The sequence below is a fragment of the Mesoplodon bidens genome (assembly GCF_964165515.1).
Source record: "Mesoplodon bidens genome assembly, chromosome: X".
NCBI lineage: Eukaryota > Metazoa > Chordata > Mammalia > Artiodactyla > Ziphiidae > Mesoplodon > Mesoplodon bidens.
Genome location: NC_138163.1, coordinates 119,588,077 through 119,610,933, shown reverse-complemented (window position 1 = coordinate 119,610,933; position 22,857 = coordinate 119,588,077). Strand labels below are relative to the sequence as shown.

Genomic DNA, 22,857 nt, shown 5'->3' with positions numbered 1-22,857 from the left:
TTCTTCTAATGGGTGTCATCAAGATGCATTATTTTGTCATTGTGAATTGTTTTTGTTTCCTACTGTGAATTGTTACGGATTTCATTTGTGGCAACTTACATTTCATATATATCAAAGGGGTTTCTTCTAGTGGTTCATAGACTTTTGTTTATTTCAAATATAGACTTTGGAAAATGTGAAGTAATAGTTTTAAACAAAAAAAAAGCATTTTCTTTTTGTCTTTGCCTTTTTCAGGCCGAAATGCCACAGCTTCCTCAGGATTTGAAAGGAGAAACTTTTTCTCATGTATTTGGGACCAACACATCCAGCTTGGAACTGTTCTTGATGAACAGAAAGATCAAAGGACCTTGTTGGCTCGAAGTAAAAAATCCACGTAAGGGAAAATTTACTTTCAGAATGCTAAGTAAATTGCTGTTAGATGCGGTTTCTAGAAGTTAAAGAATTGGACTCAATTTCAGTGCGACCACTTCCTTTTTTTTTTTTTTTGACCACTTCCTTTTTAATGTTTGTTTCTTTAAGGTTTTCCTTGAGTGAGTATAGGAAGTACGTTTGAAATCACTCTTTCACCGTGGTGCTTAGCATTTTAGTGGGAGGGAGGCTTTAGCTAGCCTACTCGGGCATTTGGATGCATCCTTCATTGTGTTGCTGTCAGCGTGGACTTCCGACCTGGCTGATGTGGCTCAGCTGTTCTACATAGTGAACTGCTGACATGAAGGAGCAGAACATCACTGCCTGGTGTGGATAGTGCATGTATGGTCTCTTACCTGATGTTTTTCAATACTTGCATTTGTGATACTTTGTTTTGTCTTCATGAATCTCTTAAAACTGTTTTTTTTAAATTAATTAATTAATTTTTTTGTCAGTTCATTGGTTTGTTTATTTATTTATTTTTGGCTGTGTTGGGTCTTCGTTTCTGTGCAAGGGCTTTCTCTAGTTGGGGCAAGCGGGGGCCAGTCTTCATCGCAGTGCACGGGCCTCTCACTATCGTGGCCTCTCCCATTGCGGAGCACAGGCTCCAGACGCTCAGGCTCAGTAGGTGTGGCTCACGGGCCTAGTTGCTCCGCGGCATGTGGGATCCTCCCAGACCAGGGCTCGAACCCGTGTCCCCTGCACCGGCAGGCAGACTCTCAACCACTGCGCCACCAGGGAAGTCCCCAAACTTTTTTTTTTTTTTGATTCCTCTAAGGCAGTGCTGTGGCTTTTACAAACCTATTTTGGGTCTTAGATTTTTTGGAAAGTCAGATGAAAGCTGTGGACTTTTTTTCCCAGGAAAATGAACATATGTATACACACACAAAGGTTTGCATACAGTCCAATAACGTGGTTTATTTTTAGTTAGATGTTAAAATAAGACATTCTTAGTAGAAGGTAGGATTGAAGACCATCTCGGTTAATCACAGATGTCTTAATTATAGTAACTTTTCTTTTTCAGCAAATAGCTATTGATCTGTTGTTTCTATTCTTTTTCAGAGCTCTTGAATCAGCCAGTCAGTTGGTGTAAAGTTGAGGCAATGGCCTTGAAACCGGACCTGGTGAACGTAATTAAGGATGTTGGTCCTCCTCCACTTGTGGTCATGTCTTTGAGCATGAAGACAATGCAGAATGCAAAGACACATGAAAATGAGGTAAAGAAATAGGACAGGGCTTCCCTGGTGGCGCAGTGGTTGAGAGTCCGCCTGCCGATGCAGGGGACACGGGTTCGTGCCCCGATCCCGGAAGATCCCACATGCCGCGGAGCGGCTGGGCCTGCGAGCCATGGCCGCGGAGCCTGTGTGTCCGGAGCCTGTGCTCCGCAACGGGAGAGGCCACAGCAGTGAGAGGCCCGCGTACCGCCAAAAAAAAAAAAAAAAAAAAAAAAAAAAAAAAAAAGAAATAGGACAGATTTTGTACCAATGCCAGAGGTGCGATACTTCTTGCATTTGTACAGCTTTTCTGTAAGGGAAGGTTGTTCTTTTTGGAAGGGAAAGAATACTAATTCACTGCCAAACTCCATTTTGAAGAATGAATTGAATTTGTCTGGTGTTGGAGGTTTTTTTTTTTAAAGACTTAAATTGCTGGACTTTTTGTTTTTAAAATTTTTTTATTTTGGAGAACTTCAAATGGACATAGAATAATATAATGAACTCCTACATACCCATCACTCATATTCACTGTTTAGCAAGATTTTGTCACACTTGTTTATCGCCCCCTTTCTTTTTTTTCCTCCTGAAGTATTTTGAACTTAATCTCAGACATTGTGTCATTTTACCCCTGTATACTTTGGTTTGCATCTCTTAAAACATGCACACTTTCTTATAGAATACCATTATCACCCCTATTAAATTAACAGTGATTCCTTGATACCAGCTAAAATACCTAGTCCATAGTCACATGACTCTATTTCTCAGAAATGTCTTTTAACAGTTGATTTATTTGAGTCAGGATTTATACAAGATCCACAGACGGTGTTTAACTTTTGTTTCTTGAATCTCTTTTAAATGTGAGCAGCTCCCTCCCACCCCTTCCAGCTTTTTCAGTGACACTGACTTATTGAGGAATCACTGTTAGTGGTCTCAAAGAATGACCCATTTCCTGTATTTGTTTGCTACCTTGTATCATTGGATTTCTTCCTGTATACAAGGGGTTGGCAAACTGTGGCCTGCGGGCAAATCTAGCCCATCACCTGTTTCTGTAAATAACGTTCACTGGAAGACAGCATGTCTGTTCGTTCACATATTATCTACAGCTGCTTTTGTACCACGGCAGCAAAGTTAGTAGTCATGACAGAGACTCTGTGACCTGAATGGCTAAAATATTTACTTTTTGGCCCTTTATAGAAAAAAGTATCCACCCCTGCTCATTAGCACTGCTGAATTGATTAGGTTCAGGTTTAACTTTTTTTTGCCAAAATACCGTGTAGGTGGTACAGTGTATTTCATGTTGGGTCGTATCAGTAGGCACGTAATGTCTGGTCAAACCACTGTTAGTGGGGCTGTGATTGATTAGTAGGTTCAAGTTTTTTAACCTTGGCAATACTGATGTTTGGGCCGAATGAACTTGTTGTGGGGGCTGTCCTGTGCATTGTGGGATGTTTAACAGTATCCCTGGCCTCCACCCAATGCCACATATCTCCCCTACCACCTACTTCTGACAATCAGAAATGCCTGCAGACATCTGTAAATGTCCCCTGGGGACTGCGGGCAAAATTGTTCCTGGTTGAGAACCACTGATGTAATTTTTGCCTAAATTAGATATTTCATTAGGAGTTGTAAAATGGTCTTCTAATTCCGTCATCCTTTCCATGTTTATTAGTTAAGCATGTGAAATATTAGAATGATTATTAGTTAAATTTTTCTATAAAATTAACTTTTCCCCATCAACCAGTACTATTTGGTTATGCTGCAATACTTTATATAGGAAAGAAGAGATAAATGTGTACTTCTTTCTCTTTTGCTGCCAGTTTTCTGAGGAGGAAGTTGGGGGCCTACATGATGTGCACTGTTGACACATGATTTGTTTATTTTTCTTGTTACTTATTTTTGCTTCCTCTTTTATGGACTATCATTATAAACTCATGGGCTTTATATATACTTAGTATATTTCAATCTATTGCATTCATTAATTATTCTTGTTATTTTTGCTGCTTAAATTGTCTCTCTTTGGTCGATGGGAGCTTCTTTGTGTTTGCTTCTAAATCCTTTGACACTGATAGGGATCTTTTTTAACAGCCTTTTGGCGATTTTTTTTTGTATGTGATTTGATCTTTTAATAATAGTTGATATAGTAGATATTTAATAGTTAAGTGTTTGGGGCAAATTTAATTAGTTAAAAAAAATCCTTCCAGCACCCAGAGTGAGGTTTCTAAACACCATTTCCCCAGAAAGGAGATCGGATTTTGTGAAGAAATAGCTGATTTGGGGCAGGAAATGTCCAGGGTAAGCCTGGAACTTCTTGTTATACTAGAAAGCAAGGACGATACTAAAATCTACTGAAGATATGTAAGAAGGACTCAAGAGTAAACTTGAAGAGTTTCCTACACCAAAGATGGGACAATTTGAGCATGTAGAAGTGTAACTGCAACAGACTGAAACATACGACTTCATAATGATACTGTAAACACAGCACCGCATTGCTCACCTGTGAAGAAAGCTAGGGAACTAACTCATTATTTTGAAAACTGGTAAATAAAGAGATTGAATCAAGCATTTATCTTGACCTTTTTGAACATATATTGTATCTCAGGTAACCAAATAATCGATGAGGGGAGGTTTGTCTTCATAGAAGCTTTCCAGCTAATAAATAAATAAAATAAAGGAAAAATTGAATGTGACCACTTTGCAATCTCTAATGAGATAATGGATCTAAGCAGTGATTTTCAGAGGCTGCTAGTATCACTAGAGTAGAGATAACCAGACCTGATGTGATAACCAGTGATCAGTAGCACCTCCAAAGAATTCTTGCCAAAAAATCTGATTTTTATCAAGCCTTCAGATCTGTAATATACAGGCAGTACAGAAACAGGAACATGTTAAATGACATTATTGGGGTATAAGCAGCAGAGTCTGTACTGGGGGGGCACTCTACGGGGCAAAACCACCCAGTTTCTTCAACAAATAAATTGCAAGAAATAATAGATGGGGAGGAGTTGTACTTAGACAGTTTAATATATCAACCAGTTGAAAAGTATGGACTTATTTGGTAAATAAAATTGAGATAGTTGGGAAAACATGAGAATTTGAATCCTGCCTGGATATTTAATGATTTTAAGGAAACACTGTTAATTGAATTAGCTGAGATGATTGTACTGCATTTTAAAAACTTCTCATCTTTTAAAGTAATGGCTCTCAATTTGGTGAGATTTTTAACCCTCAAGGGGTTTTTGGCCATGTCTGGAGACATTTTGGTGTCACAACTTGGAGACTGGGGAGTGGGGAGCAGTGCTGTTGGCAGCCAGGGATGCTGCTAAACGTCCCGCAATGCACAGGGCAGCCCCACAGCAAAGAATTATTTGGCCTAAAATGTCCATAGCGCTGAGGTTGAGAAACCTTGGTTAGGGATACCTGCTGACATATTTCTGGATAAAGTGATAGGTATGCGTTTTGCTTCAAAATAATGTGGGGTAGGGCTGTTGATGAGTTGATGACTGAAGCTGGGTGATCGGTGTATGAGAGTTGATTTTATTATTCTGTTTTTTATTTGTTTAAATACTTCCGTAATAAATTATTCTTACGATTAAAATCTGTATCTTTTTCTATTCTTGGTGGTTGTGGTGAGAATGCAGACTGCTTAGTAGGTATCTGATAAGTGATTTTCTCCTTTCTTGGCAGATTATTGCTGTGGCAGCATTGGTGCATCACAGCTTTGCACTAGATAAAGCACCCCCACGGCCTCCCTTTCACTCACACTTCTGTGGTATGTATTTTTTTAGCTGGTTTATTAATGGCTTAATTTTTATTTTTCTTGTTTTTTCTCCAGCTGTTGGATCAGTAACTTAAAAAAAAATGTTTTTAAGATACTTAGTGCACGTTGTTAAAGAAGTTTTTTTTTTAATTGAAGTATAGTTGATTTACAATACTGTGTTAGTTTCAGGTGTACAGCAAAGTATTCGGTTATATATAATATATATCTAGTCTTTTCAGATTCTTTCCCACTATACGTTATTACAGGATATTGGCTCTAGTTCCCTGTGCTCTACAGTAGGTTCTTGTTGCTAATCTGTTTCATGTATAGTAGTTTGTATCTGTTAATCCCATCCTCCTAATTTATCATACCCCCACCACCACCCATCCCCTTTGTACCATAAATTTGTTTTCTATATCTGTGAGTCTACTTCTGTTTTGTATATAGACTCATTTGTGTTATTTTGTAGATTCCACATGTAAGTGGTAACATATAATATTTGTCTTTCTCTGACATATTTCACTTAGTATGATATTCTCGGTCCATTCATGTTGCTGCAAATGGCAATATTTCATTCCTTTTTATGGCTGAGTAACATTCCATTTGTGTGTGTGTGTATACACACACACACACCACATCTTCTTAAACCAGTTGTCTATCAATGGGCCCTTGGGTTGTTTCTGTGTCTTGGCTATCGTAAACGGTGCTGCTATGAACATTGGGATATGTGTATCTTTTTGAATTAGAGTTTTCGTCTTTTCTGGATATATGCCCAGGAGTTGGATTGCTGGGTCATATGGTAGTTCTATTTTTAGATTTTTAAGGAACCTCCGTACTATTCTCCATAGTGGCTGCACCAATTTACATTCCCACCAACAGTGTAGGAGGGTTCCCTTTTCTCCACACCCTCTCCAGCATTTATTGTTTGTAGATTTTTTGATGACGGGTGTGGTGATACCTCATTGTAGTTTTGATTTGCATTTCTCTGATGATTAGTGATGTTGAGCATTCTCTCACGTGTCTGTTGGCAATCTGTATATCTTCTTTGGAGAAATGTCTGTTTAGGTCTTCTGCCCATTTTTGGAGTGGGTTGTTTGATTTTTTTGCTATTGAGCTGCATGAGCTGCTTGTAAATTTTGGAGATTAATCCTTTGTCAGTTGCTTCCTTTGCAAATATTTTCTCCCATTCTGAGGGTTGTCTTTTCATCTTGTTTATGGTTTCCTTTGCTGTGCAAAAGCTTTTAGGTTTGAGTAGGTCCCATTTGTTTATTTTTGTTTTTGTTTGCTAAAGAAGTTTTTTTTTGGTCAGTTGTGGACCCTAAGTTTTATTGGACTGGTTGCTCCTATTCAGCTGTTTAATTTTTTTTCTAGGAGCAGAAGTCGGGAGGCAGTTTGATATCTTTTTCTCTGTTCCGGTGGTTACTCTATTGTGGTAGAGTAGTTTTTTTTTTCTCTGGGTCAAAATTGTGCTGTAACTATTTTCTTTTCGTGATGTCACCCTAAAAGCCTGTCATAGAAGCCTGGCCAAAGTTTTCTGTGTGATGAGGCAGGATGCCAAGGAATAAATAAATGATTGCCTATTTGGGAGGAGTTATGGTAATGTCATGCTGGAGTTGGGTTGTGCTATGCATACAATTCCGTGGATGAAACTATTCCAAGAATTCTGCGTGCCATGAGGCAGTCTCCACCGCGGATTATGACGTATCGCATGTTGAGAACTTGGCCAGTTAAATAGTCATTTTTCTGTAAAAAATAAAATAAGGGCGCAACACTATTGATGTGTTATGCTTCCCGGGTTCTTTTCCATCCCAGAACCAGAGATTAACTGGGGCAGCATCTCCTGTCAGGTTTCTTGGATACTAGGAAAGTGGGACAAGGGAAGCAAGCAGAGAAGGGAGGGTGATGTGTTATTTTTGTGAAGTTTTACCCTTTAAGTTGGGTTGAATACACAGAACAAAGTGATGTTGAGAATAGCTTGGAAAATATGTGGAAGAGAGAGTCATTAGCTCATTTCAACATTTACCTCCTCTGAGTATGTCACTGGATGAACAGCTGTTGTGAATGACAAGGAGTTGAGAGTATAGTGGGGGAAGCTTTGGTCATCTTTACTATCCTAACTTTGAGAAGTTTGGACTGAGTTCCTCCATTGTATGCTGATTGAGGTTTTGGTGGTGGTGGGCATTTCCTTTGGGAAAGACTTAAATATTTTCCATTCTGACTTAGATGGATAGCAAATGTTTCATCAAAGCAATTTTAACAATTGTAGGGACTTAGGGCTCTGTACTTGGGTATTCTTTTTTTTTAGATTTAATCTTCTAAACTTTTAAAAAATTGAGGTGTATTTGACATGTAACATTGTATGACTTTCAGGTATACAACATAATGTTGCCATATTTGTATATGTAGCAAAATGATCACCACAATAAGTCTAGTTAACATCCATCACCATAGTTACAAACTGTTCTTTTCTTGTGATGAGAAGTTTTAAGACTTTCTGTCTTAGCAGCTTTCAAATATGCAGTACAGGGTTATTAACTGTAGTCACCATGCTGTATATTACATACCCAAGGCTTATTTATTTTATAACTAGAAGTTTGTACCTTTTTACCCCATTCACCCATTTCGTGCACTGCCCCCACAATCACCGTCCTCTGTATCTGTGAGCTCATTTTTTAAAATTTTCTTTTCTGTTTTTGTTATTCCACATGTAAGTGAGATCATACTGTATTTGTCTTTCTCTGCCTTATTTCTCTTAGCATAATGCCCTCTAGATCCATCTGTGTTATCACAAATGGCGAGTTACTGTTTTCTAGTTACTGTTTTCATTTTCTTCAGATAAATACCCAGGAGTGGAATTGCTGGATTATATGGTTGTATTTTTAAGTTTTTGAGGAAATTCCATGACTGTTCCATGACTGTACCAGTTTACATTCTCACCAACTGTGCTCAAGTTTTCCCTTTTCTCTCCATCCTCTCCAACCAACACTTTTTATCTCTTCTGTTTTTGATAATAACCATTCTAGCAGGTGTGGGTAATATCTCATTGTGGTTTTGCATTTCTCTGATGATTTGTGATGTTCAGTACCCTTTCTTCTACCTGGTGGACTTCTGTATGTCTTTAGAAAAATGTCTATTCAGCTCCCCTGCCCATTTTTTAATCAGGTTGTTTATTTTCATTGTATGAATTTTAAAACATATATATGTTGGATATTAATGCTTTATCAGATATATGATTTACAAATATTTTCTCCCATTCAGTAGGTTGCCTTTTCATTTTGTTGATGGTTTCCTTTGCTGTGCAGAACTTTATACTTTGATGTAGTCCCACTTGTTTATTTTTGCTTTTGATGCCTTTGGTTTTGGCGTCAAATCCAAAAAGTCATTGCCAAGACTGATGTCAAGGAGGTTACTGCCTATGTCTTCTTCTAGGAGTTGTTTTTCTTTTTTTTCTTTTTTTTCTTTTTTTTGGGGGGGCAAGGGGTGTGCCGTATGGCATGTGGGACCTTAGTACCTGACCAGGGATTGGACCCGTGCCCCCTGCATTGAGAACATGGAGTCTTAACCACTGGATCACCGGGAAGTCCCTCTTCTAGGAGTTTTATGGTTTCTGATCTTACGTTCAGGTTTTTTTTCCAAATAAATTTTTATTTATTTGTTTATTTATTGTGGCTGTGTTGGGTCTTCGTTGCTGCGTGCGGGCTTTCTCTAGTTGCGGTGAGTGGGGGCTACTCTTTGTTGCGGTGCACGGACTTCTCATTGCGGTGGCTTCTCTTGTTGCGGAGCCTGGGCTCTAGGCGTGCGGGCTTCAGTAGTTGTGGCACATGGGCTCAGTAGTTGTGGCTCACGGACTCTAGAGCACAGGCTCACTAGTTGTGGCACATGGGCTCAGTTGCTTCACGGCATGTGGGATCTTCCTGGACCAGGGCTCGAACCCGTGTCCCCTGCATTGGCAGGCATATTCTTAACCACTGCACCACCAGTATGTTCAAGTTTTTAATCCATTTTGAGTTAGTTTTTTGTGTATGGCGTAAGATAGTGGTCCAGTTTTGTTCTTTTGTGTGTGGTTGTCCAGTTTTCCCAACATCATTTTTTGGAGAGACTCTCCTTTCTCCATTGTATATTATTGGTTCCTTTGTCATAAATTAATCGACCATGTTATGTATGGGTTTATTTCTGGGCTCTCTGTATGTCTATTTTTATGCCAACATCATACTGGTTTTTTTTTTTTTTTTTTTTTTGCGGTATGCGGGCTTCTCACCGCTGTGGCCTCTCCTGTTGCGGAGCACAGGCTACGGATGCGCAGGCCCAGCAGCCATGGCTCACGGGCCCAGCCGCTCCGCGGCATGTGGGACCCTCCCACACCAGGGCACAAACCCGTGTCCCCTGCATCGGCAGGCAGACTCTCAACCACTGAGCCACCAGGGAAGCCCCTCATACTGTTTTGATTACTGTAGCTTTGTAATGTAGTTTGAAATCAGGGATTATGATGCCTCCTGCTTTGTTCTTCTTTTTCAAGATTGCCCTGGCTATTCAGGGTCTTTTGTGGTTCCATATGAATTTTAGGATATGTAGTTTGTTTTGGCAACTATTTAGAGATCAAGGGGAATTTATTTATATTTATTAAGACGGTTTCCATTCAGAAACTTGCAGTGTATGTGTACTTGAAATTGGACTAAGGTGGGTGTTGGAATCTTTATTTTTTTCCTTTTTACAGTTGTGTCTAAACCAAAGGATTGTATTTTTCCATATGATTTTAAAGAAGGCATTAAGGAAAAGGTAAAGAACTCACTGTTTATTCCTTTTAAATGTGAAATATGTATTTGTTTAAAAAGAGAAAAGGAGAATGCTATGGATTAGTAGAAATACGCTATTTTATATGTTAATTTATTAGATCTATTCTCGTTAGATTGGACTGTGGCATTAACCCATTAAAAATGTATTAGAAGTTTAAAACTAGAAGCGTTATTTAACAGTGTTTAAATGTTTCACCTCCTGGAAATAATGGGATTCGACACTTTATTAATAGATGGGTGGTCTCAAACCCTCCTTCAGATAACTTAATTGGAAGCTTTTCCAAAATTGCATGATCACATGATTACTGTTTTGGGAAAGTGTTGTGTAAAGCCCACCCCACCCCCACCCCGCTAACTTGAAGGAAGTCAAGAGAAGTTGAGAATGCTGTGGATATTAAAGGTGACATATATTGGGAAGGTTGATGTGGGCTGGCTATAATTGATCAGTGATCTCTAAACTCCCAGTATACTCCATGAAGAAGTTTTCATGAGTCCTTAATAAAAATGGGGAGGGGGAAGTAGTATAATGTGAGTTTTTCATAAAAGTAAATGTATTCAATATGAAGAATTTTATTTTTGGAGAGTATGTTTTTTCTTTTATGAAATGCCTGGGTTGGTAAATATGTAGGTTTTAAAAATTTCTTTTAATGTCTTCACTTGCCAAAATTAAAAGTTAGCAACCTTATCAGGTTCCACTTACTTTAAATTTGGTTTGAGAAGTCCAGTAGTCTGGGGGTACTATTGAATCAGGCTATTATTTGTGAAGTGCCCTGAATTAGTAAGTAAAATGACCTTGGAAAATTCCATTAGAGTCAAACTGATATTTTTTAAACCTGAGCTAGTTGTAGAAAACATAGCCATCAACTTCATTTTAAGAGTCTTAATAAGAGTGGATCTTTTGAATACCTGGTTTATATTGAGTAATCCAAGTGGAAGCCTTTTGTGTGTAGATAGGTTTTATTTAAGACACTTAATTCTTACATGTATGTTTGTTTTTAGTCTCGTTTCTTATTTATGGGTTTTTACACCACTATTTGGGATTAGTTTATACAGTCCTTGGGATCTCTTTATATGGTAAATACATAAACAATAAAGTCTACCAGGGATTATATAGGAAAGTAAGTAATGTTTTTGATAGGTACTCTGATTCAGATGCTATAAAATGTGTCCAGATACACAAGTGTGTCCCTATGGAGGGACATTTCTGCACTCGATAGTGTTTAGTGCTTAAAATTTTGCTTCATTCACATGCTTATTACTTGAATGAGCTCCTCAGAGATTTTGTGCAACTATTACTGTGAAATCTAGAATCAGGAATTTCATTGCTGCATTTAATTTTGAAATGGATGGTTTCTTTTAACCCTAAGAAATCTTATCCTGCTTGAACAAGGAGCCAAGGTATAGTAGTTGAGAGTAAAGATAAGTGACTGGTATGTTTTTATCTAACAGAATGTGAAGGTTGAGATTGCTGCAACAGAAAGAACACTGCTAGGTTTTTTCCTTGCAAAAATTCACAAAATTGATCCTGATATCATTGTGGTGAGTAGATGTTTGACCATGTTGTGGGGAAGCTCTTCATTCCGTAGTTCTTTTCAGTGTGACTTGATTGGTACTTTTTGAGCAGTGGAGAATCTTTTCAGAGTGAAATAACCCTGTGGACTGGTGGAAATTGCTATACTTTCTCCTAACAGAAAGGAGAAAAAACCACAACCTACTACAAGATACTTTTTTTTCCCCACTAATAGAAAAGCAACTCATGAATTACTGTTGAAGTTTAGGGTACTCCTGTTATTTACAGTTAGAGAGCAACCCAGAAGTAAGTCAACTCATGTCAACTGTTAATAGCTCCAAAATTTTGGCTTAGTGGCCCGGCAGTATAATGTCACAGGAGTGAATTCCCTTGGTTTGGTGCGTATCCCCAAAATGTAAGTATTTTAATTTTATGAGCTCAGTGGATCTCTGACATATTCCTTTGAGAGCTCGTGGCTAGGAGTCTTTTTTTCTCTTAATGACTGAATATGCTCCTACTAAATAGTTAAGAGGTAATAATTCATTGAGTTGTCTTTGCCACAGTTCCGAAGAGTCCTAAAACAACATTTTGCTTTGTGTTTCCTCCAGCCTTCCTTGGTTTGTAGACTCCTATCAAAGAGTTCTTCCTTTTGTCTTTTTTTCTGGGTTAATGGACCAATCAAATTATTTTGTGCTTTTGGGTTTTTTGGAGGGAAGTAGCATATAAATGCCTATATTTTAAGTGTAATATCGGTAATTTGGTTACATTGAAGCCTTTTGAAAAATGTTTGCCGTATATTTCTGTGTTCATTTTTGCTCTTGGACACCTCTCTGGAAGATGGTGTAGCCAAAGTACTGAGAGCCTGTAGGTTGTTACCAGTGTCTCTGCACCCACTTCCCTTATGGTATTTCAGGAGCCATCTTGAAAGTGCTGGGAAGATTCTGTCCACAGTGCCCTCCTGTGGGGCTCTGGCTCAGCACCAGGCCCTCACCCAATCTCCACTAGTAGTCTCTCTCTTGGACCCCAAGGAGATACCTTGGAGTCTAGGGTAGCTGGCCTGCTCTAGGGTGTAAGAGCCAAGACTTTGTGAGAAATCCAAACTGAAATAGGAGAGAATCCTGACATGGGTTTGAGTCCCTAATCCCAGGCATGATAATTTGGAAATGAGACTTCCTCATGTCCTTTGGGTCTCTTAGTTTAATAGACAAACTTGCCATAAATATATAGTGGTATATATTTTTAATTAAAATTAGTGACAAATCTGTTTATTAATTTATTTTAAACTTCATCTAGTTTAACTTACTAGAATAAACATAATTCACATGATGGGAATTATCATTACAGACATGGAGAATTTGGTAATATTTTTTTTTTTTTTTTTTTTTTTTTTTTTTTTTTTGCGGTATGTGAGCCTCTCACTGTTGTGGCCTCTCCCGTTGTGGAGAACAGGCTCCGGATGCACAGGCTCAGCAGCCATGGCTCACGAGCCCAGCCACTCCGCAGCATGTGGGATCTTCCCGGACTGGGGCACGAACCCGTGTCCCCTGCATCGGCAGGCGGACTCTCAACCACTGCGCCACCAGGGAAGCCCTGGTAATATTTTTGAGATTTTTTTTTACTCGGGATAGTTTTGTTTCCATGTTTTTAGCAAATTTCTTATTTGAAGTATGGAGTGATAGTATATGTTTATTTAGTTGCACATTGATTTAAGAGTCTAAATCAGTAGTGTTTGAACTCAGTTCTTTGGGAAGAAACTAGATGCACTTCCTCTGTTTTCTAAGAAGTCTATGTAAACTGTCACGCAACATAGCTGGGTTCTTGGGGAAGTAAGATGAAATTGTTTGAATACAGCTTTTACTGATCACCTAAAAAGTATGGGACATTAAAATTTGCATGAGACTGTGAAGCATGAGTTGCAAATTAAAAGACATCATATGAACCTTGCATCAATTAGGATAAAATAAAGTTTATTCCAGCAATCTGCTTAGCAGCCTTGTTAATGTCAAGGCTAATGAATGCTGCTGATGAATAAATTCCTGAAGAAGAAAGGACCCCAATCGGAGGTAAGCTATGCCTTCAATTAGAGACCACAAAAAGAAAGGGCAAAGAAATTCTATGCATATGAAGATAAATCCTCTAATTTGCATTTCTTATAATATTATTGGCTGCCTTCTTTTTCTCACTAGGGTCATAATATTTATGGGTTTGAACTGGAAGTGCTACTGCAGAGAATTAATGTGTGCAAAGTTCCTTACTGGTCCAAGATAGGTCGGTTGAAGCGATCCAACATGCCAAAGCTTGGGGTAATAATAATTTTCAAAATCTTAACTTCTCTATTTGGCATCTTTTTATGAAGTATCTACCAGGGAGTACCCTGTGCTTCTTTGACTAGGAATCTGTTGCCTTATGATAGGACATTTTAACTTTGGCACTAAACACCTTTTCCTTTGAATTCAGCATTTTATTGGTAAAAGCCACTGGTAGTTTTTTTTTTTAACATCTTTATTGGAGTATAATTGCTTTATGATGGTGTGTTAGTTTCTGCTTTATAACAAAGTGAATCAGTTATACATATACATATGTTCCCATATCTCTTCCCTCTTGCATCTCCCTCCCACCCTCCCTATCCCACCTCTCTAGGTGGTCACAAAGCACTGAGCTGATCTGCCTGTGCTATGCGGCTGCTTCCCACTAGCTATCTATTTTACATTTGGTAGTGTATATATGTCCATGCTACTCTCTCACTTTGTCACAACTTACCCTTCCCCCTCCCCATATCCTTAAGTCCATTCTCTAGTAGGTCTGTGTCTTTATTCCCATCTTACCCCTAGGTTCTTCATGACCTTTCTTTTTTTTTTCTCTTAAATTCCGTATATATGTGTTAGCATACAGTATTTGTTTTTCTCTTTCTGACTTACTTCACTCTGTATGACAGACTCTAGGTCCATCCACCTCACTACAAATAACTCAATTTTGTTTCTTTTTATGGCTGAGTAATACTCCACTGTATATATGTGCCACATCTTCTTTATCCATTCATCAGTTGATGGACACTTAGGTTGCTTCCATCTCCTGGCTATTGTAATTAGAGCTGCAAAAAATGAACATTTAGGTACATGACTCTTTGAATTATGGTTTTCTCTGGGTATATGCCCAGTAGTGGGATTGCTGAGTTGTATGGTAGTTCTATTTGTAGTTTTTTAAGGAACCTGATACAAATAGATGGAGAGATATACCATGTTCTTGGATTGGAAGAATCAACATTGTGAAAATGACTCTACTACCCAAAGCAATGTACAGATTCAACGCAATCCCTATCAAACTACCACTGGCATTTTTCACAGAACTAGAACAAAAAATTTCACAATTTGTGTGGAAACACAAAAGACCCCAAATAGCCAAAGCAATCTTGAGAACGAAAAATGGAGCTGGAGGGGACTTCCCTGGTGGCGCAGTGGTTGAGAGTCCGCCTGCCGATGCAGGGGACATGGGTTCGTGCCCCGGTCCGGGAAGATCCCACGTGCCGCAGAGCGGCTGGGCCCGTGAGCCGTGGCCACTGGACCTGTGCATCCGGAGCCTGTGCTCCGCAATGGGAGAGGCCACAACAGTGAGAGGCCCGCGTACCGCAAAAAAAAAAAAAAAAAAAGGAGCTGGAGGAATCAGGCTCTCTGACTTCAGACTATACTATAAAGCTATAGTAATCAAGGAAGTATGGTACTGGCACAAAAACAGAAATATAGATCAATGGAACAGGATAGAAAGCCCAGAGATAAACCCATGCACATACGGTCACCTTATCTTTGATAAAGGAGGCAAGAATATACAGTGGAGAAAAGACAGCCTCTTCATTAAGTGGTGCTGGGAAAACTGGACAACTGCATGTAAAAGTATGAGATTAGAACACTCCCTAACACCATACACAAAAATGAGCTCAAAATGGATTAAAGACCTAAATGTAAGGCCAGAAACTATCAAACTCTTAGAGGAAAACATAGAACACTCTATGACATAAATGACAGCAAGATCCATTTTGACCCACCTCCTAGAGAAATGGAAATAAAAACAAAAATAAACAAACGGGACCTAATGAAACTTCAAAGCTTTTGCACAGCAAAGGAAACCATAAACAAGACCAAAAGACAACCCTCAGAATGGGAGAAAGTATTTGCAAATGAAGCAAGTGACAAAGGATTAATCTCCAAAATTTACAAGTAGCTCATGCAGCTCAATAACAAACAAACAACCCAATCCAAAAATGGGCAGAAGACTTAAATAGGCATTTCTCCAAAGAAGATATACAGATCGCCAACAAACACATGAAAGAATGCTCAACATCATTAATCATTAGAGAAATGCAAATCAAAACTACCATGAGATATCATCTCACACCAGTCAGAATGGTCATCATCAAAAAATCTAGAAACAATAAATGCTGGAGAGGGTGTGGAGAAAAGGGAACCCTCTTGCACTGCTGGTGGGAATGTAAATTGATACAGCCACTATGGAATACAGAATAGAGGTTCCTTAAAAAAACACTGGTAGGTTTAAAAATTAGCTCTTAGAATCTAGAGACAGCACATGTTTGTTAGCTCCACTTGGGCATCCCTAAGAGCAGAGTTGCGGGTTCTCGTTAAGGAAGAAGATGGGAAGGAGGAACGGGGGTTAGGGGAGGGGAGCAGACACTGAGTATGTAAGAAGACAACTAGCAGCATCCCTTGTGTGTTCGTTCTCTCTCACAGTAGCTCCAGGTTTATTGCACATTCTCACAGGGGTGGCAGAACTTGTTCAAGATCTTAGAGCTAGTAAAGGGAAGAACTAAAATTTTGAACCCAGGCCCCGTGTGACTCTTGTAAAGCTTGTCACTTCTCATTCTACCTGCTTGCTTCACTGAAGGGAGGTTGGGTGGTTTTGGGTGAAGCACCTTCATTTCCTAAACCTGACAGTGCTCAGCGCTTGAAATCTTATTTTAGTTAAAGCCTATCAGTAAAACGGCATGCTGCCTCATCAGAGAACTTAGGACTCTGTACCGTTATAGTGCTCTCCAGAGGGTTCTGCTGCTACAGTTTGGAGTTAGGGGCCAATGTTCTTGCTTCTTTTCCTATTCATATCTTTATGGCGATAGAGTTGTTATTAACACTTCATCCAAACACTTGCTTTGCTAACTCCTTACCCCCTTCAGGGTTCTTTATATGGCATCTTCTCAGTGAGGTCTACACGACCACCCTATTTAAGATGTAGTCCCCCAAAATTCCTTGTTCCCCTCACCCTGTTCTATTTTCTCTTTTCCATATACTTAATGACCTCCTAAAACTATATAATTTCTTTTTTTTATTGTATATTTCAATTGAGATCAGGAATCTTTTCTATTTTGCTCACCACTATATCCCTATATTCTGAGTGCCTGGAACAGTGTCAGATACGTAGTCAGTGTTCAAAAATATCTGATTGATGGCTGAATGAATGCATGAATGGAAGAATGAGAGTTTCATCATTGTAATTTTGGGGCTAGCCTCAAAGCAAGTTAGAATGAAATGTTCTCAGTATCTGTTCTTCCATGGGATTTGCTTTTTTTCCTCCCCTTGTAGGGCAGGAGTGGATTTGGTGAAAGAAATGCTACCTGTGGCCGAATGATCTGTGATGTGGAAATTTCAGCAAAGGAATTGATTCGTTGTAAAAGCTACCATTTGTCTGAACTTGTTCAACAGATTCTGAAAACTGAAAGGGTTGTAATCCCAATGGAAAATATACGAAATATGTACAGGTATGATCCTGGATGCTTCAGAATTTGTCTGTCTTGAAATTAACAACAGCAGGACACCAGAATCATCCTTAGGCTGGAGAGACAGGAGCCTGTGGTGTTATGAAGGGGGAAATTGTCTGTCTTCATGTCAGAATCACCATCTCCATTACTTGAGTAATTTGAATTATTTTGCTTTTTGAACTATTCTCATTTTATCATAATATCTCCCTCATTTAACACCATCTTGATGCTTCCTGAGAGCAGTTTGGAAATTGATGTGATATTTAGGTTTCTGCTCTTAATTCATTAATTCAGAAATTAATGCAAATATTTTAGAAATATAAAATCTGAGAAGTCTTTCAATTATTTGGAGATATTGCTGATTATTTCTTTTTTCCAGCCTTGTTGAGGTCAAATTGACAAATAAAAAATGTATTTTATTTCAGGTGCAACTTGATGTTTGATATACATTGTGAAATAATCCTCACAGTCAAGCTAATTAACCTATTCATCACCTCACACGATCACTATTTTTTTTCTTTTCTTTTCTTTTTTTTTTTTTTTTTTTGTGGTGAGGACACTTTAGATTTACCCCTCTTAGGAGATTTCAAGTATACGATACAGTATTGTTAACTGTAGCCACGTTGCTGTACATTAGATTTCCAGAACTTACTCATTTTGCGTAACAGAAACTTTGTGCTTGATTATTTCTTAAAATTTCTCCTACCCCTCTGGCCACTCCTCGTTCTTTTCTGCCCGTTCCTCCCGAGTCCTCAGACTGCTTCTCTTTCTGACTGCGCTCCCTCCCTGGGTGATCTCGTTGAGTCACAGGAATTTCAATACCACATGGGTGCTGATGCCTCCTGCCAGCATATCTTCAGCTTAGACCTCTCTTCCCTGAATTCTAGACTCATGTCTCCACTTGCCTGTTCTACTTAATGTCTGACATGAACCTCCAACTCAGCTTGTTCCAAAACTGAGCTCCTGACCTTCTCTAGGTTCCTCTTATTTTTCCAGTATCGCTGGAAACCTCCAAAGTCATCCTTAGCCCAGAACCTCTGAGGCGTCTATGATTCCTCTCTCTGACATCTTATGTTCCATGCATCGGGAAATCCTGTCAGCTCCATCTTCAAAATATGTCTCTATCTGACCACTTCTTTTCCCCTCCGTTGGACCCACCCTGGTCCAAGCCACCAACCTCTTTCTCCTGGGTCACTGGGTCTTTCTTATATTAGCCTCCTCACTGGTCTCCTTGCTTTTGCCCTTGACTCCTTGCTGTCTGTTCTCAACCCAGGAACAGAGTCACCGTGCTAAAGTTAGATATGGCACTCTGCTTACAATCTCCTAGTGACTTTCTGTTTCATGCAGAGTAAAAACCAAAGTACTTATTTCGATTTACAAGGTCCTATACAATGGGTCTCTCTGCTGTTAGCTCTGTCCTTATCTTCTACTCTTCTCCATCATTCTCTCTGTTGCAGCCATTGGTCTCCTTCTTGGTACTAGAACTGCCAGATTTATGCTCAGCTCAGGGCCTTTGAATGTGCTGTTCTGTCTGCCTGGAATGTTCTCTCAGAGATAACCCATCCACAAGGATTGCTCTCTCACCTCCTGCAGGTTTTTATTCTCAGTGGACTCTTTCTCAGTTCCCTAACTAAAATTTGTCTCTGCTCCTGACACTTAATATTCCCTTTGCTTCTTAGTTTTTCTTCTTAACGCTTAGCGTTATATAACATATCACATATTAAATTTTTAATTTATATTCTGTCTTCCCCATGAGGACAGGAATTTTTGTCTGTTTTGGTCACAGCCAGCATCTAGAACAATGCCTGGCACGGAGTGGGTATGTAATACATATTTAATGGATGGATGAATGAAAGAATTTAGGGAGTGTTCAGATTGTATCTTTGTGGGATTTTTTGTGTGTTTTAGAGAAGGGCATTGATTGGGACCAATGGTATGAATGAATTCCTAATTTCATACTGACCTTATTTTAAATTGTTTCCAAGGCTGAGGTGCCGTTGCTCTGAAGTTAACTTATACCAAAAATGTTTTGTGATAGTTTATGAAGTTATGATTATAATCATTGTTTCTTTTAATTACTTGATTCTGTTTCATTCTTTCTTTTCTGTACAGTGACTTTTCTCATCTGTTGTACCTGTTGGAACACACCTGGAAAGATGCCAGGTTCATTTTGCAGATCATGTGTGAGCTAAATGTTCTTCCATTAGCATTGCAGATCACTAACATCGCTGGGAACATTATGGTAAATTTAACATAGAAAGGGGGAAAAAGCATTTCCTGTTGGATCCAGTGTTTTCTGGGGGTAGTTGTTATATGATAATGAGTCTAAATGCATGCTTATAAAATAAGTAACTTGTATTCTGAAAGCTGGGCTTCTTTTGTAAAATGAAGAACTGCTTGGGAGAAGGGGAGGAAAGCCAGGTGCAGTATGTTGAAATTTGGATGAACATAAGGACCATCTCTGACATCTGGATGTGTCTCATTTGTGGAATGATCCATTTGGGAGTAAAGAAATAGCCCAAGTTGTCAGTATTTTAAGCTCTTTGTCTCCTTTTAACCATAATGCTTAAAGAAACTGCTAGAAATAATTTAGCACCTTTTTTTTTTTTAAAGCAGCCCTTGTCATGATGAGTGATTTTTGAAGGAGGTGCTATGATTAAATCTGCCAACTCAAAGTTGCTTTTGTTTATTCTGGTTTTGAGCTCAAGTTTTTTTAAAAGAATTCTCTTTAATAGTCTAGGACGCTGATGGGTGGACGATCCGAGCGTAATGAGTTCTTGTTGCTTCATGCATTTTATGAAAACAACTATATTGTGCCTGACAAGCAGATTTTCAGAAAGCCTCAGCAAAAACTGGTGGGTCCAAAATTGTATAGTGTTTTGCTTTTTCTTACCCCCCCCCCTTTATTATCTAGATAGCTGTTTTTGGGGGTTTTTCTTTTGCTGTGATAGTTTCTGCTCCCCAAATAATTAATTCCCTGTATACTCTAGAAACTGTGTCACATTTGTTCTGTTGTTTTTGTGCGGTCATTTCCTTCTTTACGTTTCTCTATACAGATAAAAATTATTTGTGAAATATGAAATTCTTTGAGGGAGGCATTAGGCCTCTCTGATAGGTGACCATACCTGGAAAGCGTTTTGCCTCATTAGCCCTACCCAAACTTAGATGCAAGTTGAACCATTTGTTTCCTTGAACCCATAAGCCTTTATTTTTGTGTTGCATTGTTTCATTTTTATATTCTAGTAGGATTAAGGTCACTACAATCAGGTTTCTGACGTGGCCTCCATCACATTGGAAGTAAAACTTAGCTACTGTTTTATCAGCACTGATAGTAATTGGTTCAGAATGGGAGTTTAATGTTAAAATGACTCAGGTTCTTAGATTTGCTTGTTTTATGCACATTATCAAAATTAGTAAAGCAAGTATTAACTTACAGGAGTTTGACGTCTGCTGAGGTATTGAATGTTGGCTATTAATAAACTACTTGGGAAAGAATTTTCACTATATGGATGTACTTATTTTAAGGTGTCCATATTAATAATGAGAATAATGATAATATCTATATAAAATATTTTGTGTTTTTACATCATGAATGTTAGAGTAATGAATTTAAGAGGACTCTTAGAATCTCAACTTTTAGATAATATGAATAGTTGAATTTTTAGTGTCCATTGATTTTATTTTATTTATTTATTTTTTAAAATTTATTTATTTGTTTATTATTGGCTGTGTTGGGTCTTCGTTGCTGCGCGCGGGCTTTCTCTAGTTGCGGTGAGCAGGGGCTACTCTTCATTGTGGTACACAGGCTTCTCGTTGCGGTGGCTTCTATTATCGCAGAGCACGGGCTCTAGGTGTACAAGCTTCAGTAGTTGTGGTGCGTGGGCTTCAGTACTTGTGGCTCATGGGCTCTAGAGCGCAGGCCCGGTAGTTGTGGTGCACGGGCTTCGTCGCTCCATGGCATGTGGGATCTTCCTGGACCAGGGTTCAAACCCGTGTCCCCTGCATTGGCAGGCGGATTCTATTCTTAACCACTGCACCACCAGGGAAGCCCTGTCCATTGATTTTAAAATGTGAAGTTCTGTGAATTCAAAAATATTTTAAAGTAGAATTTGCATACTTATCAACTCAGTTATAGTGTTTGTTTTGGTAACTGCCATGCTTGGCATTCATTAGGATTCATGAAAATATTACAATAACTGTCTTTCCTCAGAGGTAGGACCACTAACTAAAAGTAATGTTAGATAGAATGTTAAATAGAACTGTGTACTGCAGTTGGAAAGGTTGGGGGGGGATCATAAACCTTCTAAATTGGTCCATTAGTTGCTGGCTGGTGAAGTTATCTTTCCATTTGATATTAGGGAGATGAAGATGAAGACATTGATGGAGATACCAATAAATACAAAAAAGGACGTAAGAAGGCAGCTTATTCTGGAGGCTTGGTATTGGACCCCAAAGTTGGTAAGGCAACGCAGCGGCTCGGTTTGCCCCTGATGCTAAGGAACTTAATGCACAGCCAGGCTTGAGAAACGAGAAGGCCTGAGTTGTGTTTTGTAGGTTAGCGAATAGGTTTCATAATGACCTTATTTTCTCATGTTCATGCGAAAATCTTGTTTGCCAGTCTAACGTGGAATTAATGTGAATCTTTTGTGGTTTTTTTTGCTGTATTCCAAGAAAGCTTTATTTATGGACATAGAAATTTAAATTTTGTATAATCTTCACATATCATTGAAATAGTCTTTTAAAATTTTTTTCGACCATTTAAAGATATAAACACTATTCTTAGCTCATGAGTGGTACAAAAAGGGGGTAGGTTGGAGGATTTGCTCTGTGCAGTTTGCCAACCTATTTGTCCCGTGGTAGGAGCGCCTCTGTCTCCTCCCATCTGCTCTTGGGCTCCGCCTCTGCCCAGCGTGCCAGGGCCAGTGCAATTGGACAGCAAAGTTAAAGTACAGGCAGTAACTACCAAATTGAACTTTAACAAGAGAATAATTGTTTCCTGTAATCATGAATGGCAAAGAAGATGTTTTGTGGTAAACAGAGCTAGAAAAGATTAAAAAAATTTTTTTAAATCATCTTAACCATTTTTAAGTGTAGTTGAGTAGTGTTGTTAACTGTATTCACATTGTTGTGCAGGAATGAATGTCAATTTTATCAAGTAACTTGAACTCTGGGTAGGAGACATTTTTGACAAAAGTGATTTTATTGTGAGTTGTAATGAGACAGATGACTCGTCCTTTGGTGTTAGATCTGGCCTTGAATTCTGGCTGTGTGCTCTTGGGCTGCCTGTTTTAGCCTCTGTATGCCTCAGTTTCCTTTTCTTTAAAATGACGGCAAGAAAAATACCACACAGAGAGTTAAGGAATAATAGTACCAGACACAGAGTAAGCTATCAATATATGCTTGCTGTTGTTATT

At 38.8% G+C, this 22,857-nt stretch overlaps 1 protein-coding gene across 2 annotated transcripts in view; it reads left to right on the top strand.

Annotated features, from left to right (window-relative positions):
* The window catches only part of POLA1 (DNA polymerase alpha 1, catalytic subunit), a 294,762-nt gene that overhangs the window by 29,171 nt on the left and 242,734 nt on the right, over positions 1-22,857 (top strand). For both annotated transcript variants that reach the window (XM_081222762.1, XM_081222763.1), the window contains exons 14-23: positions 235-373; positions 1,471-1,625; positions 5,307-5,391; positions 10,094-10,155; positions 11,622-11,711; positions 13,869-13,985; positions 17,268-17,443; positions 19,556-19,685; positions 20,179-20,298; positions 21,802-21,901. In XM_081222762.1, coding sequence (XP_081078888.1) covers positions 235-373; positions 1,471-1,625; positions 5,307-5,391; positions 10,094-10,155; positions 11,622-11,711; positions 13,869-13,985; positions 17,268-17,443; positions 19,556-19,685; positions 20,179-20,298; positions 21,802-21,901 — 1,174 coding nt within the window. The remainder of the gene's footprint in view (positions 1-234; positions 374-1,470; positions 1,626-5,306; positions 5,392-10,093; positions 10,156-11,621; positions 11,712-13,868; positions 13,986-17,267; positions 17,444-19,555; positions 19,686-20,178; positions 20,299-21,801; positions 21,902-22,857) is intronic.